Source organism: Camelus dromedarius, chromosome 10, assembly GCF_036321535.1.
Source record: "Camelus dromedarius isolate mCamDro1 chromosome 10, mCamDro1.pat, whole genome shotgun sequence".
NCBI lineage: Eukaryota > Metazoa > Chordata > Mammalia > Artiodactyla > Camelidae > Camelus > Camelus dromedarius.
Genome location: NC_087445.1, coordinates 39,999,437 through 40,026,978, shown reverse-complemented (window position 1 = coordinate 40,026,978; position 27,542 = coordinate 39,999,437). Strand labels below are relative to the sequence as shown.

Sequence of the window (27,542 nt, the reverse complement as noted above, 5' to 3'; positions counted from 1 at the left end):
AGCCTGTCCCGGCCCCCAGCTGCCAGCTTGCTTCTGGGGCTGGGTGTCACAGGGACCCTCTGTGCCCATTTAACTTAGTTCTGTAATTCAACGGCTGCTCCGTACAGATCTGAGCGTGGAGGCTCCCCCTCTGTCCCGCTGGCCTCTCTGGAGCGCTAGTCCTCCTTTGCTGCTCCCTCCCTGCGGGACTAGTCCCGCACTGTTTTGCCTTTTCTTCTTTCTTTTTTTCCTTTCTCCTAACAGAGTTTTGGCGTCTTTGTCTTTTGAAGAGAATGATGTTCTGTCGGAGTTCTGCAGGTGCTCTGGTTGGCTGAGTGGGTCCGTGAATGTGAGTCTTGGTGTATCTATGAGAGAGGGTGAGCTACGAGTGTCCTACTACTCCGCCATCTTGGCCTCTATACTCAATACTATGCCATTTTATAATAGGGACTTGAGCATTGGAGGATTTTGGTATCTGTGGGGGGGTCCTAGAACCAACCCCCCTGCAGATTCCGAGGGAGGACTGCAACAGCAAGCTTTCTGCAGTGGCGTGCATGTGGTAAAACCAGGGACATGTATGATTTGCCCTTCTCTTCCCTCATCTGGTACTACTCTCTGCTTTATTCATTCCTGTCATTGATGCTTTGATCCTATCTGTCCATTTTTTCCTAAAGGGAATAGACTTGTCTAAGTCTGTTTATAAAGAGTCATGTATATTTTTGGTGGAAATCTTAAGTATTACAAAAGGTTTGAAGAAAAAATAATCACTTTTAATGTTTTGGTGTGTATCATTCCAGAATTCTTTTCTGTGTATGTGTAGGCACATATGTAGGGTGCCCATTTCCTTATACCATTGCCAGCTTTGGGTATTCTGGGTTTTTTTATGCCCTGCCATTCTGATAGGTATAAAATAATACTTAACTTCTGGATAGTGATGTAGTCTGTGTACCAATGCAGATCTTTGAATTGCTTTTTAATGATCTGAGACAGGGTAAGTACAGAAATTGAAAATAAATATTTAGAATCTTTTAAATTTTATTTATTTATTTATTTATTTATTTATTTATTTATCTATCTATCTATCTATCTATCTATCTATCTATCTATCTTCTTTTTCGTCTTTGAATGAACTTTTAATACAGTTAAGAGCACCAGACTTTTCTGGTTGGTTTCTTTCTTTCTTTTTTTTTATTTTTTGTAGAATCTTTTTTAGCAATGTGACAGCTCTGTGATGTCCACGCATATGGCCAGTGGGCTTATGTTGCTCAGCATGGTGTGTGCGAGTGTTGTTGAACTTGTCATGAGTCTCCTGTAGTACACGCTGCATCCTCGTCATGCATGATCAGCCTACATATTTGTCCATAAAAATATAAGAAATAAAAAAAGAAAACTCAGTTGATTTTTCACTGTGGGTAGCTTGAGAAGCACTGCTTTCGGTAGCAAGTGGTGCTTTTTGACCTGGACGGGAACTCTGTCATGTGTAGACAGGTCTTGGAGCAGTTGAGCCAGGTCTCAGGCTCTGACCCTGCCTTGCCCTGGCTGTCTTATAGGTGGTGTGTCTATACCAGACTCTGGGCAACCCCCTCAGCAAGCTGCCCACACTCAACTGCATGCACTCCCACTTCATCCTGTCCGACGACGGCACCGTGGGCAAGTACGGCAATGAGATGAAGCTCAGGAGGAACCTGGAAAAGTACCTCTCTTTGCAGAAAATCCACAGCTGTGAGTACCCCGGGGGCTCAGCCAGCAGGGCCTGGCTGGGGGTCTGCTATGGAGCAGAGTGCTCCGTTGCCACCTGTGCAGGGTGGAGAGGTCTGAGCTGGCCCCTGGCTTAAGTTAACACCTGTGAACCCTCAGCGAGAAGAAGGCAGGGTGTCAGGTGGTGTGGAGTTGTGGGTGACAGTCAGAGGGGCAGCAGGAATTTCTGGGGGGACAGCATAGTCAGGGGAGTTTCGGTGTCCAAGTGGAGACTTTAGCAGGGCCTCCAGGAGTCCTCAGGGTTGGGTGGATAGAGGGAGAGAGGAGGGGAGGGATTGCTGTGGGAATGGGGATGGCTGAAGAGCAGTGAGGAGACAAGCCCGAGAAGAGGGCGGGTATGCACCTTGACAGTTAGGGAAGATGACATTTCGTACATGAGTGGGGTGGCCCTAGTCAGAGAAGGGGTTGAAATCAGGATTTGTAGAAATCGGGGCCTTTGAAGGTACTGATGTTGTGACATGCTGGCAGTGCTGCTCTGAGACCGCCATTTTGGTGGTGTCTGAGGAGAGGAGAGAGGAGGGCCAGAATCAGTGAGCATTCTTGGGTGGGGAGGTGGGAATCCTTAAAGGGATGAGGAGGGCTGGGTTCTGCCTGGAGAAACAGAGACTGCATCCAAGGCAACAGAAGGCGGCCCCTGCCTCTGGGTGAGTTAAATCTTCCACAAAACGCTCCCACCCTTCAGGCAGAGGTGCCAGGGGGTGGGAAGACCCTCAGGAGGCTCGTTCTCTTCAGCCTTTGACTTTGGGCTGGAAAACCAAACATCCTTTGAGTTTTGGGCCCGAATCCTCTGAAGCAGCAGAATGTAGTGAGGTCAGATGGTCAAAGCTCTATCATGTACTGCTGGGGACCTTGGGCAAGGAAATTAACATCTGTCAAACTGTTTTCTTGGTACAAAACAGAAGAAACTGTCTCCCTCTACCTTTTGTTGTGATAATTAAAGGAGAGAAAGTATGTTAGGTGTGCCTAGAATAGTATTTGGTACATAATATGTCCTCAGTAAATGTGTTTCTTTCTTTCCTTTTATACTCCTTTGGTATGGGGTCATCTCCTGGTTGGGGTGGAGGTAGGGACAGGGACTCTGGGAATTGTTGCCGGTCCTTTAGAGCTTTGTGTGAATGAAGTTTGGAGGCTCATTTAGATCAGGAACGAGAAGAAAGGAGCAGGTATGTGGACCTCTAGGAGGTGGGGGTGCTACTGGGGAGGGAGACCGACAGAGAGCAGGAGGAGGAGGGCAGGTCAGAGACTGCCCTGAAGACGAATCGCTGCAGGGAAGTCCCTGTAGGACTCTGAAATATCCGTTACCTCAAATGTCCTGTTGCTTCTGTTGACCTGAGCTCACCACCTGGGCTTGGGGATTCTGTGCAGCACTATAATGCGTGCCCTGGGAGACCCAAGTCTCTGTCTTTCCTATTTCCTGCTGAGTCTCCATTTGTGGATGAATGAAAACAGCCCTGAACTTGCATATCACCAATGCAAGTGTTATTTCTACTTTCAAAGGGTTTGAAATTTAGGATTTATTTGGAAGGTTTTGCTGTCTGTGGAGAGAGAATGTGGAGTCAATTCCAGTGGGACTGGTAACATTTATTATTCAGTGGAGAACTGACAGGAAAACAGCAAAAAACAATAAACTACACACATGCACACATAAGAATGAAAGAAAGAAGGGAGGGAGGGAAGGAAGAAAGGAAGGAAAGACAAATGAAGAAAGTCCCTAACAAATCCAAAATTCTTACGCATCAAAGGTGATCTTCATACTGTGCTCACTAGGGAGGCTTCCTGCCATGTTTGTAGGTGTCACTGACTTATTTATGAAGGGATTTACTTGGATGGAATGAAAATAATTAAATATTTTCTTGATTTCTTTCATTTCTTTTTAGCCAGCCTTCTCAGAGTCCCTGGCAAACCCTTGATTTTGGCAGAGAGCACTTAAAAAAAAAAAAAGGCTGACTCCATAAGGTGGCTATAGAAACCACTGGGTTTATCCATTTGAAATTGGCCAATGTCAGTTCGTGTGCTGTAAGCCTCTGAGGATGGAGAGCATAGGGTCAGCTGACTCTGAATGTGGTCACGATCCAAGTCTCAGTGGAGAAGAGCACCCTTTCCTGAGACACCTACTCTGGGAGCTTTTCATGTTGAGGTGTAGCATCAAATTCCTGCCCACCCTGGGGGCCAGGAGCAGAGGCAGCTCTTTGATGAGATTTGCCAGCAAAAGCTTCACAATTTTTTTCCTTTTTAACAAACTGAATTAGTAGCATCAGTAAGATCCTTTTTTTGTAGAAAACATTTATCAAAAATATTTATTTTTGCGGAAATTAGCCATTGCTTCAATAAAGATGTACCTAACAGAAACTAAATCCTTTTCCCCTCTCCTCAAAAAACCCTTTCTGATTTCTTTTTCTGATGATAAAAGTGTTACATACTCTCATATTAGGGTAAAGGAAGAAGACGTAGAAGAGAAAGGAGCAATAGCTTTTTGTAATCTCACTATCAAAAATGACCATTGTTAACTTTTTCATCTGTAAGCTCTCAGAAATTTTCTACATACACACACAGAGCAGCTTTGAAAAATGAACACTGGGATCATATAATATCTTTTGTTGGCTTCTCCTCTTCTTCCACTAAACATGGATGTATTTTCATATCAGCAAGCGTAATTTAGCACATCTTTAATGATTGCATAGTATTTCATTGTATAGCATGTAAGAGATTCTCTTGAAAAAGTTTTTATCCATCCATTTCAATAATTCTATAATTAATGAAATATTAATCGAAATTTTCTTCTATTACTTTTATGCCTTAATAAACCATTTTCACCTTTCATTTAGATTTTACAAGACTATGTTGTTGAAAAAACCCTAGGACTATCAGTAGATATACCTTGGGTTTGCTTTTTAGTGATAGGGAGAACATAATAAGGAAGTGGAGGTATGTGGAAAAGGAAAGCGAGTAGAATGTCAAAGCAGTTAAATAGACTGAATGGGGCATTTGGATGTGTGTTGGCAGACCCACTCCTAATGTTCGTGGAGTCAGGACAAAGGCACACACGGAAGCCCACACCCTATTTGTCTAAGTGTATAAAAGCTTTAAATCAAGCTAACGAAAGTAACAAGACAATAAGGTTCAATCCTTTCACCTTTTTGAAGGCCGGGTTTGAGGTCAAGTCCTGGATTTTGGGGAGGACTGAGACAGAATGTGGAGGTGAAGCAGAACCAGCACCTTGGCCCATGGCTCACAGGTCGCTCTCTGCTTCTCTTCCCACCTTTGGCTCAATGTTATGATGTCCAGGCCACATACACGTTACCTAGACACATCAGACTTATGTCCAAGTTCTAGCCACCTCTCCACTACTCCTCAAAGTTGTTTCTTGCTTTGACAAGTGTGTTCGTGGGGCAGAGGTTCAAACAGCCTTGGAAGCAAGAATTTTGGGATCCAGGGCTGTCTCGTAAGTAGGAGAAGGGGCAGTCTTCCCTTGAACCTTGACCCTGTAGACTCCTCATCATGAGGGGAGGCGCATGCCCAGAGGAGGGCTCTATAGAACACAGGGCCCAGAGTAAAGTCATCTGTTGTTCAGGTGCAAGCGTGGTGTTGCCTGCCAATTTTCCTCCTTTTGAAAAAAAAATTGGTTTAAATATAGCAATACACATATGGTGTAAAAGTTAAATCAAATAAGAAATCTATAGAATAAACAGTCAAAATCCCTTTTCAACATTTCCCCAAATCCTCCTCTCTTTTCTTCACTATTAATAATTTAATATATATCCTTCCAGAATTTTCTGGTCATTTATATAACATTATACATATAGATATGTGCATATGTAAATATAACATAGATACCCATATATAATATGGTTTAAAAAATTTTAAAATAGGATTGTAGTGGGCATATTATTCTGTATCTTTTGTTCACTTAGTATCTTTTAAAAAAGAATTACGACAGGTTTTTCTTTTTTTTTGTCTTCCTTACTTTAATGAAGTAATATGTAATCTGATAAGAAAGTCAAACAGTGAAAAATGGAATAAATTGAAATATAAAATCTCTGAGTGTTACCCATCCCATCTCATTCTTAGAAATAACCACCATTAAAAGTTGTTTGAATTGGCAAAAGTTTGGTCATTTTTGGAGATGAGTGATGGATGCATTGGGATCCATTATATCATTCTGTTTTCCTTTAGATACATTTGAAATTTTCCACAATAAAATATTAACATTTCTTGAAGACTATAGTTAGCCTTTAGCCACCTTTTCAACTGGGAGAAGATGCTCTCCCTATATTTCTGCTACTTTTATTTAAAGTCCAAGCTTCTGGGTTGGTCATAAACTGAGCAAGGCTGAGTCAAAGAAGAGAGAGGGGCTGGTGCAAGGAGCAAATATATGTGGTAATTGAAAGACTTGTGTCTGGCAGTGAGAATTGCTGATTGGCTGAGATGGGGCTCCTTTGTAACAATCTGATGTTGTTTGTCACCTGAAATAGGCTCAAGACAAGGCGTGCCGGTGGTGGGGCTGGTGGTGGAAGGTGGTCCCAACGTCATCCTCTCGGTGTGGGAGACTGTGAAAGACAAAGACCCCGTGGTGGTGTGTGAAGGCACAGGCAGGGCTGCCGACCTCCTGGCCTTCACCCACAAGCACCTGGCAGATGAAGGGTGAGTTGCTGACTCTTTTTTTTTTTTTTTTTTACCATTTTTTATTGAGTTATAGTCATTTTACAATGTTGTGTCAAATTCCAGTGTAGAGCATGATTTTTCAGTTATACATGGACATATATATATTCATTGTCTCATTTTTTTCGCTGTGAGCTACAAGATCTTGTATATATTTCCCTGTGCTATACGGTATAATCGTCTCTATTCTGCATATTTGTTGACTCTTTATTTCTGAAACTGTGCTCTTTATTCTTCCGTTTAAGTTCTTTAAGCTCTGCTTCCATGTGGGCTGGATATCCTTAGAGGACAGAGACTAGAAGTCTCTGGATATCTTGGAGGATGGAGAGGTTGAGATTGGAATTCATGTTTCAGTGGTTTTTGTATTTGTTAAGCAACACTAAACTGCCCTCCAGTGATGCAAGTTGCTGGTTCCTTAGCTGAAGAATGGCCTGCTTCTGACACAGACCTGGAGCCTTGTCTGAGCTTAGGGAAAAAGCATTTCCTGGGGGAGGGAGGGAGGAGACCATTGTGGCCCCAGATCACCTTCAAATTCAGTTGCCATTAGTAAAAATAGCCAAAATTAGGGAAACCACCATCCTGACATTTTTGTAGCATATGTTGTGCTTATTTGAGGCTTTAATTCTTTCCCCTTTTCAAACAAGATGGTAGTTTTCCTCTAGCCATCCCTGTACCCAGTGTGATTCTTTTCATTTCAAAAACATTATCTTTCTACTGTGTAAATAAATACAGTACCTATGAACTGAAATGTCTACCCCACTAATTTACTTAATAAACATTTGTTTATTGCTTGTGTTGTATGTGCTCTCTGACCACTCTTCCCCTACAGTTTCTTTCCCTTTTCAGCTCTCAGCCTCTGCTTCCACCCTCTGCCCCCTTCCTATTCTAATTTTACCTCTCTCTTTCCTAAAGTCACCCAGAGGAGTGGTTCTTCAGCCTTTCAGAGTTTCAGATTCTTTGAGAGTATGATGCCTCTAATTTCTGGAGATTCACAGCTCCCTGGAAGTCTATCAGCTGGAGAACCCTGCCCCGTAGCCCGTTCTTCCCAGAACCATGGCTCACCAGTCCTCTCTCGCTCTCAGTTCCGCCTTCTCCTGGTGCCACTGCTTTGCTTTGCTTGGCTTCCCACTCACGTCTCCCGGCAGAACTGTTCATAGAAGCCTTCTGAGTCAGACAGGACTGACGCAGGGAAGCTATACTTGTACTGATGTTTCTGGCTTGTCCCCTTCTCTGCATTGTGTCAAGTCACGGCCGTTTTTCTCTCTCTCCCAGGACCCTGCGTCCTCAGGTGAAGGAGGAGCTCATCTGCATGATTCAGAACACCTTCAACTTTAGTCTTAAACAGTCCAAGCACCTTTTTCAAATTCTAATGGCATGTATGGTGCACAGGGATTCTGTGAGTATGATGACTCAATTGACTTAAAAAATGCTAATATTCGACAATTGTGATATTTATTTTTATGATTTTTTTTTTCATTTCTAACTTGACCGTGGATAACTCTACAGAACTTGACCTTTAGTTTAGTAAACTTGGCTTCTTTTCCCCATTCCCCCCACCATGCTTCAACTTCCTGACTGTACCTGGGGAAAAGCACTAAGATAATAAAACAGTATTACAGGAAAATGATCAAATTTAGTGAAAATTACATGTAAATATTTTCAGAAGGTAAAGGAGCAGCTCCATGTCTTAAATAAACTCAAGTCTGTTGGCTTAGATGACTGTGTCACACTGTCCTCAGTATATCCTGCAGGAGGTCATGGGGGATGCACTGGACAGTGGAAATGTGAGAATATACTCTCAGAAAACAGAGGCCACAAACCATGGGCTATGAACATAATATAGATTCAGGAAAAGGTTTTAGTGTTTTAGGGTACTTTGATCAAAATTTTTATCAGTGACAGATGGTATGAAGCTGACAGTTACAGTAAATATTCACATATGTCATAATTCACAGTGGCCTTTCCAGGATTTGAAGGCTGGACCAAATCATACAAGATTTTGATAATATTAAAGCACCTGGCCTCAAGAAACCAACTGAACAAGTTCAGTCTAGACTAAGCATGGCTAAACCGATGTGAAAAACACTTTGGGATTTTAGTTGACCTAAAAACAACAAAAATAACAACCATGTCTACAATTAACAGTGTGCTTTCAATATATACTTTTTCAAGATATTTATTTACTTGAAATAGTGAGTTGAGTTGAATGAGTTCAAGATGACACTGATGGTGTATTTCAGTTTCAGAAAGATGATGAAGCTAAAGCCTGGAGAATTTAAGTGATTTGCCCAGAATCTACTATGACATGGTAGAACAGAAACTTGTGCACAGAATTGAAATCTTGTACATGATCTACTACATTTTATATTCCCCACAATAATCAGTAAGTTAAGAAGAGGACACGTTAAAGAGATCACCCTTGTATTTTGTTTCTTCCAGTCATCAAGGAGAGTAACTAAGGAGTGGTGTAGTAATCAAGAGGGAGGGTGAGGGTAGAGCTCAGTGGTAGAGCATGTGCTTAGCACGCACAAGTTCCTAGGTTCAACCCCCAGTACCTCCATTAAGAATAAATAAAGAAATAAACCTAATTACCACCCCCCCACCTCCAAAACAAAAAGAGGGAACTAGAGGAGGCAGCTAAGGGTTTACACGAAATTAGGTTCTCAATTCCTGCACAATTGAGGGTTGATTTTATTCATGCATATGGAGGGGATGTTAGGTAGAAGGGCTCTTAACGTGAATTGTAGAATCATAGTTTTTTCTATCTTTATGAGACCTTAGAGATTATTTAGTGAGTTCCTCTCATCTTGTGGGTGAGGAACCTGAGAGGCAGTGGCTTTAAGAAATTTTCCCACAGCTGATGAGTTAGTGGCATATCGAGGGCTTGAGCTTGCCAATCTTGGCTCTTTTTTTGTTGAACAGCCCCCTCTGCTATATAATATATTTTCATCTGGAAAGACTGAGGTACACTCATTAACAGCAGGAGAATTTTTATAATTATAAATAGTGTCCTTATTTGTCTTAAAAAAAAAATCAGTCACATGCCAGGAGGCACTGGACACTTTGACATCGTGAAGGCTGTCTGTGCTGTCCATTCTGCTCGCTCACCGGGTGCATTGTAATTGCCTCACTTACTTTATGACAAATCCTTGAGGATTCATTTTTCATTAAAAAGTAGAAGTTTTAGTCTCTAAGGCTAGGTGAACAGAGGGATTTCATTTTGTATCCCTTCAAAATTAGGAATGGTTTTCTTCACATGAGGAGTTGACACTGAGTTTCTTTTCACTATAGTATGTGAATAGTAAATTAATGTAGTAATGTTCTTTCACGTATGTTCCCTGTAGGATCCTCAGAATTTTTCATTTTTTTTCCTGCATGTGCACAATTCTCCTTTACCATACTTGAAAGTTTTCTCTCTTAATTAGTTAAATTTTTTTTAAACGCTGTGTGATTTTTGACATTAATGAACAGTGTTTTCCTCAGTTCATTGGCTCAAGAGTGAATTTTGTGAGTACTTTGGAGAGCATTTCTTTGCTAGTTCCCCACATATATGACTTTCTATTTTTCAACTGCTATAGATTACCATATTTGATGCTGATTCCGAGGAGTCACAGGACCTTGATTTAGCTATCCTAACAGCTCTGCTAAAGGGTGAGTGTCCAAATAAAATTACAGTTTTTCCTCCTTTCCTCCTTTCACATTCCACGGCACTTTGTGCTGTTTATGTTGACGTTTTGAACAGAATATGTAATTCCTTTCTTTTACCCCAGGCACAAATTTATCAGCATCAGAACAATTAAATCTGGCAATGGCTTGGGACAGAATGGACATTGCCAAGAAACATATCCTCATTTATGGACAGCATTGGAAGGTATAATGAAAATGGAGCTATTTGAATGCCTATGTAGTGTGTTGGTTTGTTAGGGAGGGGCAAAAGAGAAAATAGGAGGAGAGATAGATTGCTTTGGGGAGGCGTATGGGGGTAGCATCTCTGATGCTGGGATTCAGGGATCGCTAAGACATTTTTCTCATCTACTTTGCCTCCCTGAAAACATATTTTTCCTTGGGCTTTGCAGCCTTGTTGAAGCTGACAGAGGAAGTTGAGAGAAAGACAAATAGAAGGAGTTTTAAATTTACTTTTTGAGTGGGCAGATTTTTATATTGCTATTTAAAACTTAAAGTTTTTTTTTTCTTTTTTGCATTAAAATGTAATGCATGCTTATAATAGAAATTAGTGAAAACAGAAAAGCAGGAAGAAGAAAGATTACTCACAGTGCTAATGCTAATCACGATGAACATTTCATTTTTAAAAATTATGGCTGTGACCTTACCACAGGTCTATTACTTTTGGGTCGAACTAATTTGTGCTCATTGTTTAAAATGTCAAATGGTACCAAAAAGCTACCAAAAAGACAGTAGTTCGCTGCCCTGCTAATCACAGAAGCCAAATACTTTTGACATTTTTGAACTGTTCTGACATTTATAAATCTCCATATTTCTAAATAATGTCATATTGCTGTTTTCTGATTAATTTTAGAGACGCCTCAACATTTCTGTCTGTGGTTCTCACTGCTGCAGTCTGGACTGGTTGCCTGTACTTCCCGGTGCTGGGCCATCATCCATCATCTTAGAAATTCTCTCCTGTGTTAGAGCACCCGTTTTCTGTATCCCCTGTCTTCCTTTTTCTTGGTTTACTCCTTTATTTGTTAATGTGCATCCTTCCGTAACTTCCTGAGAAATATGGGAGATAAAAATTTTGAGGACTTGTATGTTTGGATATATTTTAATTCAAGGCTGAACTAATTCTCCTAGAAAATTTTGAATACTTAGCTTCTAGTGCCCAGCAGTACTGTTAAAAAGTAAAAACTTTTCTTTTTTTTTGATCCTTTGTTTGCAACCATTCTTTCTTCTCTGGAAGTTTAAGAAAAACTTTCCCTTATTCCAGTGTTCTGGGATTTCACAATGATACGTGTTTTTGTGAGTCTTTAGATCCATCACTCTGGGTCCTTGCTTTCAACTTGGCAATCGTGTGTTTCTAGGCTGGGCAGTTTCCTCCCCTGTTTTCTCTGCTCTCTTTCAGGAATTTTACCATTTAAATGTTAGACCTATGGCTGCTCCGCTAATCTTACCTTTTTCCTCTTGTTTTCCATATCTTTTCTTTGGTAAATTTCCTCAGCTTTAATTTTTCATGCCTTGTATGTAACTTTTTGTTTCTGGTAACATATTATTACTTTCTAAGAGCAACTTTGTTCTTTCTCCATTTTGAAAATAACATCCTGAATATAGGATCTTCTTTTATATTTTTGAGGCTATTAAAGATATTTCTTTTGAAGTTTTCTTCTTCCTGCATTGTCTGATTCCTCCTAGTTGATATTTTTTGGATCTTTTTGTCCTGTACTCTTTGTTTAACAGTGGAGGAAAGAAAGCTCATTAGAAATTCTAAGTCTGCAGATTTGGGCTTCACAGTAGGGTGATCTGGCTGTCATTTCTTAGGGGTCCTGAGATGTTAGCACATTCATGTTTTTTATCGTGAATTACTCATAATATCAGAAAAGAATCCTCCAGCCCCCTGTCTGTAAGGTAAAAGCATTGCTGCTATTGTTTTGGAAGTTAATAGGGGAAGATGACTGGGAAGGTCCTGACATTAGCAACTTATGCTGCCAGAGTTCTGTGGTGTAGATTTGTTGGGTTCTTGATTTTTTTCAATTTCAGTTTCTGGGGAGCTTCCATTTTCTGGCTTTCTGGGGACTGCTCAGTCAATTACCACTTGACCATCTGCTTTCCAATTTCTAAAATGTTTCACTGTTAACCTCCTTGTTCTTGTAGATTCATTTCTTTAAAAAAAAATATTCCCCTTACTATAATTTTGGTGGAGCTTGAGTAGAAGTAAAAGTAGATGAGTATGTTTAATTTGCCACAATACCCAGGAGGCAGGTATAGTTTAAATAGAAACATGCAAGGTTACAAAGAAAAAACAAAGAAAGAAAATTAAGAAACCTTGGGTTTTCATTAGAATTGTATTAAACCTGAACATTAATTTGGGAAGTGTTGAGATCTTTCCCATAGTCAATCTTCTGATTCAAGAACAAATTTATTCAAGATGTCTTTTATGCCTTCAAGTACATTTTTTATTATTTCTTCACTCAGGTCCTGAACATTTCTTAGTAAGATTGTATTTTATGATTATTTTTTCTGTTATACTTTTGAGTTCAAATACATGTAGTTCTTTAGTTATTTCTACTTTCTTAATTGTCTCTTTATCTCTTATTTATTTCCACCCTCTGAAGCCTGGCTCCCTGGAACAAGCAATGTTAGATGCTTTAATGATGGATCGAGTGGATTTTGTAAAGCTCTTGATAGAATATGGAGTGAACCTCCATCGCTTCCTTACCATCCCCAGACTGGAAGAGCTCTATAATACAGTGAGTACTGGAACATTTCATCACCTCCATAAGATTTATTTATTAATTAGCTTAAGATTTACCTTAAGCTGTGTCTTGAATGTTTAAGCCTCCTTGATATTCCTATGTAAAGATAGCTTATAGAGCGATAGACTTTTCAATCAAACGAAAAACATCCTTACCAAATCTGTTTTATCCTATGGTCATTTTTACGTTTCCCATTTTAATTAATTACTGAGAATAGAAGTATAAACCAATTTAAGGGAATAGGGTAGTAAAACCATAATTAAAACCAAAGATGTGAATAAGAACAAATTGCTTTCATTGAGTAATTAGAAGCATTTCAACCTAAGGTCACTGTTAAAATTGTGTTCCTTCAACTTCCCTGTGCATACCCTTTGTTGAAACTAGACTGACTTGCTCATTGTAAAAACACCAGTTGCTCAAGTCATGAACTCTTCTTAAGATGTCCTTCTTTGCCTTTGGATCTTACTCTTTCTTCAGAATCCTGCTCAAATCCTGTCGTTTTGATTATTCCAGTTCACAGTCATCAGCCCCTACGATACAGATTATTTGCCACTCTTTTTAAGCATATTGTTGGTAATTTTTTAATCTAAGTCCCACTCCTTCTATTAGAATGTAAAAACTATGAAGAAAATACTTGTATTCTTCGTTGAGTTCCTCAGAAGCTTGAATGAACACAGCAAATGTTCAATAAGTACTTGTTGATGGAATGTAATTGTGTGATTGATTTTAATGCAAGTACTAGGGATTGAACCCAGGATCTCATATATGCTAAACATGTGCTCTACAATGAGCTATACCCACCCCCCCAATAATTGTGTGGTTTATATGAGAAAGATAGTCATAGATTAGTTAAAATTTGTATCTGCTTCTTGTCACATAAAGTTAATTAAGGCCTTACTACCTAGATGTTATACATCTTGCATTGAAAATATTTCAATCTAATTAAATTTTCTCTTGAGAAACGCCTTCCTTAGAATTAATTTGGCTTAGACTTCATTACTAAAGATGTTGAAGAAAATTTTCAGTATTAGTTTTTTTTTCTCCCTAGCATGTTGTAATTAAAAAGGGACTAAAATCCTTCCTCTTGTTCTTTATTACAGAAACAAGGACCAACTAATATGCTCTTGCATCATCTTGTCCGAGATGTAAAACAGGTAATCTAATTATGAAGGTGTGCAAACTTCTTCTTTTATTGTCTTAACTTTGTGGTGGAATGTTGCCAGGTTTTGCTTTGTGGAATGTAGATTTGGATTTTATAGCGAAGTACCTATCCTCTTTACCTGTGAACCTGAAGAGTTTCCTCACCAAGCTACACTCACATTTTTCCCATAATTTACTTTGTGTTTTTAAAGATTTGACCCACCAAGTAAGTTGCATTGGCTAATCATTATTTTCTGTTATAAAACATGAATTGGAGACGTAGAAACTTCCAAGCAGAATTTCAGTTCAACATGATACAACAGTATTGCCAATGATGATAATAACACCTGCTGAAAATTGAGAAACTTCCTGGTTCTGTTGTCTTTATTGAAGGACTAATATGTGATTTCCATTGTTTTTGTGATTGTTTTGGCTTTTAGTGATACTTTGGGGGCTCTCTCTTCTGTTGTGAGTCCAAGAATTGTTCTAGGGAGCCAGGATTGATCCCAATGCTCTAGACCTTTGCTTATATTTTTCTCATGGTATTCTCACTGAACGTTAAGTCAGACTTAAAATAATCTGATCCCCTATTAGTTACCAAAACTTGCCAACTTTAACAGACTTTGTGCCTTAATTCTTTCTCTTTTAATTACCAAGCACTTTTATTTACATCTGCAGGAAACTGGGAGTGTCTTTTTTTGTCATCATGATTGAAATCCATCCACAGTACATTTAAAAAGTTTTCCCCTCATTTTTCTGAAGTCTAGTATCTTGATGGAGAGAGTGGGGGCTTTCTGAGTGTATTGACTTGGTGGAAGAGCCAGAGTGGAAGGACTGAGGAGGAAGACATTTAGTTGGCAAATTAGTTGTAAGCAAAAGTATCCATGCTGATGTAAATTTGTTGTGTGTTGGTTTATGCCAGGGCAAAATGACTTTCCTTAGATTATTTCCTTAAACTCTAATTCTATCACAGTAACCTGAAGGAAAAGGAATGAAGTCATTAATTAACTAGCATCAAATAAGAACATTATTTGTGTTCCTTTAAAAAAGCAAATTATTAATGTGAAAATGAGAAATTAAATTATTTACATTTACTTATATATGTAATCTTATTTCTTGTTCAAAACTTTGTGAATATTATTCACAATCTGTTTATTTCGAAGACCTTTCTCAGCACTCTGTGCCTTTAAAAATGTACTATGAATGACAGTTAAGAGATAACAGTTATGAGGAGGCAGTAAGGTGGCTTTTAAGGGGTCAAAATAATTTTCATTTACACTAAGACTTATGTGCTTGGCAATCTGCTGCTCGGGCCTCCTACCAACCGTATTTGTCTTGGCACAGCCTCATGTTTTGATATCTCATTTAGTTCTGCCATTTCACATTCCTTGTTTCTGTTTGTTCTACTTCCTTCCATGTTCTTGTTTTGTGTATGATGTAGTCAACACAGTGCAAAGTGTTAAACAGCCATTTCAATGAAGAGAGAGGCTGAAGATTTAACTTAATGTTAATTTTGGATCCTCCAGTTTAGCCTCCAGTATTTATACTTTTCTTGTACTAGTTATATTGTTTCCAGTTAAAAACAATCTTGTACACTCTTTTTAAATGTATTGTATTCTAAAGTGTGTGTATGCATGACAGAGAGAGAAAAAGAGAGTGAATGAGCACAATAAGCAGACGTTTCATGTGTATGAAACAAAGAACATATCAAATCTAAGTATTTTTTCCCATTTGAAGAAGTAGGGTATTTCAGTAGCTGGCCATATTAATTGATTACTTTGTAGAGATGGTTGAAGAGTGTTAGTTTCCCTCTTTGCAGTTGATTTGGTTATGTTCTAGTGACATGACAAAAGAAATAGAGAAGGAGAACTGAAAGTTACAATGTGTTATATATTTTTGTTTCAGCATACCCTTCTCTCAGTCTACAGAATAACGCTGATTGACATTGGACTGGTAATAGAATACCTCATTGGTGGAGCGTATCGTAGCAGCTACACTAGAAAAAATTTCAGAACCCTCTACAACAACCTCTACAACAAAAACAAGGTAGCGTAATTGAAAAGTATCCTAGTAAAATGAAAGATTACTAGAAGTTAACACTTTCAGAAAAATGGCTTGGGAAATTTGGATGGAAAGCACTTCCAAAATGGACGTGCTATTTATTGACATTTTTTGAATAGCTGCTACATGTAAATTACTGTGCTTAGCGCTGGCATGCTGGCCTGGGATAGACATAAAGATCAGGAATTTAGAAACTCTTAGAGGAAACAGATTTATGGATAACTAGACATAATACAAAACAGGATATAATATGTGCTATACTGACATAGAAGTTTGTGGTGAGGAAGATTAGAGGGAGAGATGACTGGTCCTTTCCATATGTTTCTTTTTCTTTTGAAAATGCAGAAGTGAAAGTCTTGATAGAATCAGATCTATAAACTCATAGCAGGTACAGAGCCTCGAGATGGCAAACATGGGACAAGTGCACAGGTATTGCACTGGAAGATGCATGCAGAATGTACCATGTAAAAATACATGTTGTACATATTCTGTTTTCTGTTATAGTTTTGAAAGTCTAGTTATGTAAAATTAGAGTTGCTGGTTAGTCAATTAACAGAGAAAACATTACTTGTTACTTAAAATTGCCATCATACATCAGTAAACTGAAGAGCCTTGTTCTTTGTTTTTGCATTTTTTTAAATTATTTTTTGTTGCTTTTTTTTTGTTTGTTTTTTGTTTAAAAATTTTTTTTCTTTTAGTTTTTTTTTCTTTTCTGGTCTTCTTTGTTTTTATTTCTATTTTCTTTTTTATTTATTTGTTTTGGTTTTATTTGAAGACCTACTTCTTATTAGAGGACAATGGAAGTGTTAGGAAAGGTAGTTTGGGCATTTTTGGCTGAGAGAAGAGCAGGAGCATGAAAGGCACAGTGCTGTGGACAACAGGGTGTGGTTTTGTAGTGATAAGGAGACCTTTGTCACTGGGGAGGTGCCGGAAGGTTGTGAAGGATGACAGTGGAAAGATACTTTGGGGCAGTCTAGAATATCAAACTACTTTTGACCTTTATTTATCAAGAATGAGGCAAAGTGAAAGTCCAACTTTGCTTTAGGATATGAAAAAACAAAACAAAAAGAAACCCAAATCTCATAGAGAAAAATGTTCTTTTTTTGAATTTCAAAGGCATAGGGATACACTTGAGGAATCAGCTCCTTCGTTTAAACAAAATATACCTTACTGTGGACTTACAAGTGGCAGGCATAGGACTGACTGTAGCCTTCATGTGACCCAGGGGGGCGCCTGCTAGGATAGTTCCCGTAATGTCCTTTCTAGAAATGGGTAGGAAATTACTCACTTCTCTGATTATTTTCTAGTGAATGAATATGGAGTTTATTGTGTTTCCTAGTAAGTTAGATCATAGCAGATACATGGTTAGGAGTCAGAAAGATCTGGGACTAAATCTAAGTTTTGCTCATTAGTAGCTGTGTAGTCTTGAGTGAGAAACTTAATCTCTCTGCATGTCAGTTTCTTCATCTATAAAATGGGGATAATAATGGGACAATAATAAAATCCCTCTTTCATAAATTTATCAAAATGATTAAATAAAGTGATACCTGGAATATGAGAAACCCCCTTTTCCTGTTAATGATAATAGTCATTATGATTATTACTAGTGACACTATTAATTCTATATCACAATAATAATGATAATAATTTGAGTATTATCTTTAAAAAGTTTGGGCCTCATTGCCTCATCACTTCTGTCTAATTTATACCTATAAAACACAAACTAAAAAAATTAAGTAATGCAGTGTATCATGAATTTTTTTTTGTAATTCCCTTAAGAATGCTTTCTTTTGTTTTTGTTTTTCATTGATGAAAGCTTCATGCTGACAAGCAATTAATTATGTTGCTGTTGGGCCTCACCGCTGAATTCCAGTAGTGACATTGTATAACACTTGAAGAAATTCCATAACTTTCTAACTTAAGCTTCACCTTGGAGCTGTTTGTGAATGGGAACTATTTCTTATCAGAACTGTGGATCTTTATTGCCTATTCTGAACTTGTCCCAGATATAGAACATCCATTGATTCTAATGGAATTTCCACATGGAGAAGGAATGCAGATACATAATAGGGAACAAAAGAGCATGTTCTCTAAGATGTTTGGAAATAACAGTGCGCTTAATAAGGAGAGCATGGGAAGCTCTTGTTGGATGAGTAATTAATTACTAATTATGGGTGAGAGACAGAACCATTGGATATTTGGGGGGACATAGTGTTACATTTGGTTTTATTGTTGTCTAAAAATAAAATGTTAATTGTTACCACTGTAATCATCTTTTAACCTTTTTGTTTTATTTAAAAAATAAAATAACATATGCTAGCGAGTGAGCACTTTGGCTCAAGCCCTTTCCCAGCCGCCCCCTCTTCACCAGAGACGCCGCTCAGGAAACAGAAATGAATCTGCAGAAAGCACACTGCATTCTCAGTTCATTAGAACTGCCCAGCCTTACAAAGTCAAGGTACTACTTACTTATTTTTAGATTTGAAAATAGAATTGTTCTTGCAGACTGTGATCTTTACTTTATTTAAAGTTGGAGAATGGGAGACACACATAGAGGGACCATTTATAAGCACCATAAACAGATGGCGTAAGTCGAAAGCATAATACCGCTCTTCTTTAACAACGATGAGCAAATGCCCAGGACAGGCACCTGAGGGTTGCGGGGGCCGAAACCTCAGGCTGCCTTCCTTATTCCTACCTCTGCCACGTCCAGATGATGACTCAGGAAGTCTGTCCTTGGGATGGTACCAAGAAATAGAATCACTAGCCCAGCACTGCATTGTCATCTCCTTTTCCCCAAGGCTCACTGGAGATGACTGCTTCCTTCTCCTTTGCTTCTCTCTCAGACTGCTTCTCACATCTTATTTTTTCCCCTTTGAAGCTTTCTGGAAATTAATTTTAGCTACTATTACAGTATGACAATGACAATGTATTTGAGTGTGTACGTGTGTGAGAGCAACATTATGCCCCCCTCTCCCTGTACTACCTCAATCCCGCTCTCCTCTGGGGGTGAGTGCTTCTGCTCAGGAGTTTCCGTATAAATGGTTCCTATGTTGGCTGAAAGAGGTTTGCTTTGCATTGCTCTTAGAATGAAAAGATATTCCATTAAAATTACCCTTGATCACAATCAATGAAGAAACAAAATTCCCTTTATTTATAGAAATAGAGGAAGCTTGTTAAACTTGTGTTATGATCCCCTTTAATTAAAAAGAGTAATTATTGAATCTTATTATTTGCCAGGCATTATTTTGGCTGCTTGGTTGAATTTGAGATGCAGGTGGGTTGGAGAAGACACAATGATGACTGAGAAATGGTCCCACTCTCCCCAAAGTAATATAATGAGCACTGAAATAGAATACCTACAGAGTGATATAGAAGACTGTGTGGGGCTAGAGAGTGGTTTCTGAGATGAGCTGTAAAGTGTGGGTTTACCAGCTAAAGAAGAGTGTTTCATTTATTACCTGTTACCTTCACTAGAAGAATATAGCCAGAGTAAGGGAAAGCAAAATTAAAACCAATCTATCCGGATTAATGTTGGCAACACTAGTGGCATTTTTCTAAGAGGAAGGTAATGAATCTATTTGTAAGGTGAGGTTAGAGTTGGTATTTTTTTTATAGTTCTTATTTATCAAATATGTTATCTCAGCCCATTTCCTTGAGAAATTAAAACTTGTCATATAGTTAGTGGTTCTGTTCCAAAGGTGTAGTGTTTTTTTTAAGTTGTGCTAAGTGAGTGTGAGGTGTCTCACCCGAGGGACCTTGGGGCCAGTAGAAGTGCCAAGACATAGATTGCCTTAAAAGGCCCAAATTTTGGTTTCTGGTTTATAAAGTTCTATTATTATTTCCATCTCTTTTCAGTGTTTTAAAAATGTCTCTAAGATACCTGATGTGTTTCATCAGGTAAAACATCATGCATCTGTGTATTTGGAAACCCATTCCTGTTTCATTTTCGAATAGGAAAACCCCATAGCCCTTCATAAATCAAGGAAGAAGTCAAGAGAAGAACAAAATGTATCAGATGACCCTGAGTCTACGGGCTTTATGTATCCATACAATGACCTGCTGGTTTGGGCTGTGCTAATGAAAAGGCAGAAGATGGCCATGTTCTTCTGGCAGCACGGAGAGGAGGCCACGGTCAAGGCAGTGATTGCTTGTATCCTCTACCGAGCAATGGCCCACGAAGCCAAGGAGAGCAACATGGTGGACGACGCCTCGGAAGAGCTGAAAAACTACTCAAAGTAGGACTTCTCTCTTCACTTCATACTGAACAGCGACAGTTCTTAGAATGGTCAGACAGGTTGATCTCCCTCGGCCTAGAACTTGGCAGACGAGTGGACTTGTAGCTGTGCATTTCATGGACTGTCTGATAAATAAAAGTCTTGAGGTATTTTAAGGAATAAAGGGAAGAGAGGTGGCCCTCAAGTCGGGAGGCTTGGGTTTTAGCCTTAGTTCAGCTGTTTGCTAGTTGTCCAGTCGCTTGACTAGATTTCAGGACTTCAGTTTTTTAACTATAAAATGTTCAGTGAATGATTCTGAAAGTCCCTCTCAACTCTCAAACTCTTTAATATTAAAACTTGTTGTTTACTTTACGTACCTCTCAGGCAGGAAAACAAATATATATATTATGTATTAAAGGACCAGAGAGTGATGGTGGAAGATAGAAAAGTTTTGATTTTTTAATTTACTAAAGCATTATAGTAGTAGGGAAAGAAGAGAAGCTAGAATTAATAGAAACTAATTTATAATTTTGATTGAAAAAGATTCCAGAGAATGACAGTGTCTACTTTTTAGAGAAAACAACCTCCGAGAAAATCACCTGGGGGTGTCTCCAGGCCCAGCTTCCTACTTAAGTCATCTGTGTATTTTGTAAAATCTTTAAAAAAAAAAAAAGAAAAAAGGCCAGGGAAGTTTCCACAGTTTTTCCATAATTGCTAGTTTGGTTTTAAATAGTCTATATTAAAAAAAAAATTCTTTATTAGGTCTTATCAAGGAGCCCCCAAACAAGCCATACGTAGCTTGTTTTGCAGTGTGGGGTGGCTTCTCTCCATGAATAGCTCAGGCACTCCTGGTGTAAGCCAAATCTCTATGCCACAGTGGGAACCCTCTCATTCTGTTCCAGAACAGTCCGTTTCCTGAGCAGCACTCCCTTTAAAACAGCTTCTACAAACCGAGATTGTTACTGTTCCCTCTTCTGCACTGGTCTTTTCTGAGTCTCATATCTAGTCTCTTTGAACGTTTCTGGAGCTCACACCTGCATTTTGTTTTTGCCACTCACCCCTGTGTCATTGCAGACAGTTTGGCCAGCTTGCCCTGGACATGTTGGAGAAGGCATTCAAACAGAATGAAAGAATGGCCATGAAACTGCTGACCTATGAACTCAAGAACTGGAGCAATTCTACCTGTTTGAAACTGGCTGTTTCTGGAGGATTGAGGCCCTTTGTTTCACATACTTGTACCCAAATGCTACTGACGGACATGTGGATGGGGCGCCTGAAAATGAGGAAAAACTCTTGGTTAAAGGTATATCTACTTGTTTGATAGAGTTTAATGTTAGTATAGTTTGAAGGCCTATGCTCTTGAGTTCATTTTTCCATTGTTCCTGAAGAATACCTTCAGGAAAACCAGTTAATCCCTTTGATTCTCATGGGTGAGCTGGGATCTTCCCAGTGGAACCTCTCCCACTACCACAGTTTCTTTTAAAATACAGGCGTAATTATACCATCTCTGTCCATCACAAAGGTATATTCATAAGAAGGTGGTTAGGAGAAGTTAAAATCGTGTACAAATACGTGCAAGATTTCATTATTGGTAAAGCCCATTGCCTCAGGTAATTATAGCAGAAGTGAATGAGACTTTTTAGTGAAATTTTCCTCAGCTTAAGAATACTAACAGATAATAAACTAAGTAAAATTAGCCATTTCCGTTGTTCTGCTCATCCAATGTGATGTTTCAGGGAATAAATGGCTGTTTTATAAAGCTGCCCTCAAAACATTCGTTCACACCATTGTCTCCATATTTTTCTATTCCATTATGGTTTAGCCTCTTTTCTCATCTTGAATTATCAAGAATAATTTAGTTAATTATTAAAGACATTTAACTTTTGACATTAAACCTAAGCCTAAAGCTTCAAGTTACAGTCAAGCTTAAGAACTACATGTGCTGGGGGAGAGGGTATAGCTCAGTAGTAGAGTGCATGCTTTAACGTGCCTGAGGTCCTGGGTTCAATCCCCAGTACCTCCTCTAAAAATAAAGATAAAATAAACCTAATTACCCTCTCCCCCTCAAAAAAACCACTAAATAAATAAACAAACAAGCAAACAAACAAATTACTGTTTAAAAAAAAGAAATCTATATGCTTATGAAACTGAATAAAAGGATAAGACATGAGCATTAAGATCTACATAAGACTGTATTTTATATTTTAATTTTATTCTTTGGAGTTCTTAAAAGTCTGACATGTCCCAAATAGAATAACTGTTCTAAAAATATATATTTTGGGTGGGCATACATAGAAAATACAATGAAATAAAACATATAAGATATAAAATACATAAAAGAGCTTGTACATTTTAATTCCACCACTGAGATTGCAGAAATAAGAGAAATGTCAACCAGAAATTATTTCTCATAGATTCCTCTTGAACAAAATATCAGAGAAACAACAATTGTTTCTAGAAGTTCTCCTTTGATTTGTTTCCATTTCAGCTTTGGAAACACTGAAGGAGAGATGTGAATGGGTCCACCTCTAGATACATAAGCTCTGGCAGTAACTCTTTAGAAATGTTCAAAGAGTGAAATGGGATATAGACAGTTGGAATTTTGAGAATTAATTTTCCCAATGGCTATGTCCTGTACATACTTTAGTTGAATAGAAATCCTTATTACTGAGAACTTAGTAACTTTTTGCTCCCCATAGACCTTATATCAACAAAGAGACTTAAGTGAAAGCAAGACTAAATGTTTTGCCCCAAAACGTAGTGAGTTGACAAAGAAGGTTGAATTAGCTACATTAAACCTCTGAGATGCAGTAAACCATATTGCTCTCCATGCCTAGGTACTAATTCATCGCTGCTTGGCTTGTGAGTTTGGGGAACACTTTTGCAAATAATTGTAAGATGTCCCGGTTAGACTAATGCCAAGTGGATGAAGACTGGAGGAAGACCTTGTAGAGTTTTATGTGGAAGGGAAAACTGATTTGAGTGCTTTTAGGGAATAGACTCCAACCTATTCCTTGGAAATAGGATATTGACATCACTGAAAACTTTCACAAGCGAATTGTTCTGCAAGGGTCAAGGGCAACAGAATGTGGAGCCTTTTCAGGAAGTGGGTTAGGAATTAATCAGTGTAATATCATTGTGCCTGTAACCATGACGTTTGCAGACCTAGAAGACTGCATGTATTTTGGGTTCTACATCTGAAAAGAAAACAAACACAAGAAGCCAGTCCCTATCAGAACGGGGAAAAGTCCAGAGAACCCTCACAGGAGGTCAAGCTTTGAAACAAAACAACAGAAAGTCATTTCAGCATAAAAAAAAAGAAAGTTGACAAGGATATGACTTTAGTTTCTTCAGTCATGGATGGTATATAGCCAGGGTTAATCTTATTTTCATTCACTGAATCCCAGAATAACAGGCCTAATTTACCTTGAAAGAGAGAATAATGTTCAACAAGTTGATTTTCACAACATTTAGTAAATCTTCTAAACTCTTTACCCTGAAAGGCTGTGCAAGTTGAACATAAAAATGATTTTGAATAGACTATAAATAAGTTCATGAGTGATAGCAATAGAATGAAAAAATTATGGCTGTCTAGATTTATACCTTTATTGGGTTTTACTGGCAGAGGAAATATATGTGTAAGATGGGGGAGGGATCTAATAGATGGTGACTTGGTATGTTTTTATAATCTTGATTTTATAATATGAATAAATTTTAATGTGTTTTATGTGATAATAACTACTTAGTGGCTTTAAAGAATTATTAAGCAAAATGGTCATTGCAAAAGAATACTTCTCACTGCCCTGCCTCAGATATAAATAATAACAGTGTGGTATACATATTTTTAAACTTTCAAATGCATATATGTTTTTAAATTAAAAAACATTTATAAGGAAGGATTACACTATGCATGTTATTCTATAGCTTTCTCTTTTTATTTTTTATTTATTTTTTCCCTTTGTGTTGAAATGTGGTTGATCTACAATGTTAGTTTTAGGTGTACGGCAAAGCGATTCAATTATACGTACACACCTATATATATATACATATATATTTCAGATTCTTTTCTATTATAATTTATTACAAGAAACTGAATATAGTTCCCTATGCTATACGGTAGGTCTTTGTTGTTTATCTATTTTATATATAGTAATGTGTATCTTATAACTTACTCTTTTTAAACTTAACAATATAACTTCCTTTTTATAAATTGAATTATAGTCAATTACAGCATGTCAGTCTCTGGTATACAGCGTAATGTCCCAGTCATATATATATATGCATATATTTGTTTTCATATTCTTTTTCATTAAAGGAAACTTAACAGGGGGAGGGTATAGCTTAGTGGTAGAGTGTGTGCTTAGCATGCACAAAGTACTGGGTTCAATCCCCAGGATCTCCACTAAATATATATGTACACACACACACACACACACATACACACATATATGTATATACATGTATGTGTATATGTATGTATATATATACATATATATATAAAGCTTTATATATATATAAAACTTTCATTATATTCAAAATTGCTTTTGTCTTTTTAAAGGTTGCATAGTACAGTTGTCTCGAAATCTGTGGGCGCTTGGTTCCAGGACCCCCAAGGATACCAAAATTCATGAATGCTCAAGTCCCTTATATAAAATGGTGTAGTAGTTGCATATAACTTACACATCTAGATTATTTATAATGCCTAATACCATGTAAATGCTATGTAAATAATTGCCAGTGTGCAGCAAATTCAAGTTCTGCATTTTGGAATTGTCTTGAATTTTTTCTGGAATATTTTGAGTCCGCAGTTGGTTGAATCTGTGGCTGTGAAATCTGTGGATATGAAGGGCTGCCTGTATTCCACTGTTAGGTTGTCCCACATCAGCTATCCCACTATAGATGGGCATTTAAGTTGACACTAATGTTTTGCTATTACATAACCATGCAGTGAACATCCTTATCTACATATGCTTGGATTGATGAGTATTTCTGAGGGAGACCCTTTTAGAATTTGAATTGTTGAGTCAAAAAGGATGTATAGGATTAGGATATCAGCCGAACTGGGGATGGATCTGACGCTTTGTATATACCAAAGTCAACTTCATTTGAATCATAATTGTGCCTTGTATAACCCCTAGTACTTACTTTGTTTTCTTTCCTTTTAAAGATCATCATAAGTATTTTTTTACCACCCGCCATTTTGACATTGGGATTTAAAAGCAAAGCAGAGATGTCGCATGTTCCCCAGTCCCAGGACTTCCAGTTCACGTGGTATAATGATGAGCAAAACCCCAGTACCACCAAGGAAAGTGCTTCGACGGTTAGTGCACTATCATAGTGAACTAAGTTTTCATGGCATTGACTGCACACAAATATACACATACACAAAGTTTATTTATTTAACAAATTATTTAACAATCTTAATCATGTTATACTATGGTCAAGTTATAGCATGTATGATAGTTCTAAGTAATCCCCATATGTGATTAAGCAAAATACCCTATGTCTACCTCAGGGCCAAAATCAAAGACTTTATTATGTCTTGAAAGCTGTTTAACTTTTCATTGTCTTTTGTGACTAGTGGAATGAATGGACTTACAATTTCTCTAAAGGTATAATAAGGGATGCCTCATATCTCTTAAAAATATTTATTTAAAAAGATGCTGGTTTAGAATTTGCGTTGATCTTCACTGTTTCATGCCACCGTTTTTTTCATTTGCTGTTTCTAATCAGCATGACTAGTTTTACTTGAGTTCCCAGATGTATACTCTTCCCTGGGTCACTTGAGCTACTTCTCTTGCACCCTGTTTTCACTGGAGAGCCTCCAATATGCTGCCTGTGCATATATTTTTTGAAATGATGTTTCAGCTTGGATCATTGCTTTTATAAAGTTGTCGTTTACTGTGAGGTGTAGTAAACATCTTTCCTGTTACTTAATACTTCAGTGAGGCATCTATAGCTAGCATCTTGTCTGATGTGCTTTTGCACTTATGAGGTATTAGTGATAATATTTAAAAGCATATTTGATAAATGGTAAATGAAAAAGAATTATAATTAGTTTGTATGGCTGGCTTCTGTTGTGATTGGTTGAGCATCCATTCTGATTGGTTAATGCCAGATCAGTTAACCAGATCAGTTGTTAAATATTTTGGTTATCATGCGTATACATGTGTTTCTCTTCTCTTCCCCCGCACCCCACCCCCTCCTTACTTTTCTAAGCCTGATAGTTCTATCTGGGATTCTCAGAGTCCAAGATGGCAGGTACATTCTAACTTCTATGGAGTGTGTGAGAAGTTATCCTTTGCAAAGGTGGGCTTCTCAAGTTGTGATAATTGTGATTGTACTGGCTAGATGATTTAGTTACTAAGTTTAGACCATTTCAATTTTATTTTTAAGGAAAGAGAAGAAATGTAGTGCTGGCCTAACCCTCTTAGAAATAGAAGGCAATCTTTATATGTGAGACATTCTGTTTGGCTTTATACTTAATTAGATGTTTGCATTGTTTACTTAGCTTGTTGAAGTGAACAATGAAGAAAGCTGTTTATCATCTATCTGTCTACAAACAAATATGTTAATATGTTGGCGCTTTGTAGCAAATAGTACTTTGGAAGTGGATGTAACTTCACTTTTGGTTCTTGAGGTTTCATAAAAAGATTAGCTTTCACAGATACTAAAGGCATTGTAGATAGCTGGAGCATTCCACTAAGCAGTTCTTCCTAAAGGGGAGACTCTTAGGGAAAGAACTCCTTCCTTGAATGGCAATTAACATTAAAAAAAAAAAAAAGATAATAAGTTCTCACCGTTCCCTGAAAAGTTAAATTTTGGATGCAATTACAGTGGTTCTATTTACAGCAATCACTCACCCGGCTGGTTTGGACATGACCATGTCAATGAATAATTCAGTGAATGTTTAATAGCCACCTTCCATGTGTCAGACAAATCCTGGGGGCACTTCATTAACTAAGGCAGATGTGGTCTCTGCCACCATGGAGCCCATAATCAGACAGAATATCCACGATGCCTCGCTATTGTTCAGTTTAGAGCATTTATTGGAAAAGTGTTTCACATCTGTTCTGTTATGAATGGATTATAGTCACAGTAACAATGTTCTTTCATCTTTGAATTTAACTAAAGCAACAGTTTTGGATTATCTGCTTTGTGTTTAGAACTTTGTTAATCAGAGGGAAGACATGGAGGCAGGGTTTGGTGGGACATATAAAATTTCATAATGCTAATTAAGCATAACGTGCTTGATTAGCTGAGGAGCACAATTTGCATTGTGCATTTTGGGGGAAAACCG

General features: G+C 37.9%; 1 protein-coding gene across 7 annotated transcripts in view; it reads left to right on the top strand.

Annotated features, from left to right (window-relative positions):
• TRPM6 (transient receptor potential cation channel subfamily M member 6) overlaps positions 1-27,542 on the top strand; it is a 142,861-nt gene that overhangs the window by 37,262 nt on the left and 78,057 nt on the right. For 6 of the 7 annotated variants that reach the window (XM_064490283.1, XM_064490280.1, XM_064490282.1 and 3 more), the window contains exons 7-19: positions 1,530-1,701; positions 6,210-6,378; positions 7,669-7,792; positions 9,975-10,047; positions 10,167-10,267; positions 10,934-11,041; positions 12,684-12,818; positions 13,925-13,978; positions 15,870-16,010; positions 18,346-18,483; positions 19,983-20,263; positions 21,317-21,545; positions 25,410-25,562. In XM_064490283.1, coding sequence (XP_064346353.1) covers positions 1,530-1,701; positions 6,210-6,378; positions 7,669-7,792; positions 9,975-10,047; positions 10,167-10,267; positions 10,934-11,041; positions 12,684-12,818; positions 13,925-13,978; positions 15,870-16,010; positions 18,346-18,483; positions 19,983-20,263; positions 21,317-21,545; positions 25,410-25,562 — 1,878 coding nt within the window. The remainder of the gene's footprint in view (positions 1-1,529; positions 1,702-6,209; positions 6,379-7,668; positions 7,793-9,974; positions 10,048-10,166; positions 10,268-10,933; positions 11,042-12,683; positions 12,819-13,924; positions 13,979-15,869; positions 16,011-18,345; positions 18,484-19,982; positions 20,264-21,316; positions 21,546-25,409; positions 25,563-27,542) is intronic. The other variant, XM_010999977.3, reaches the window with a different exon arrangement.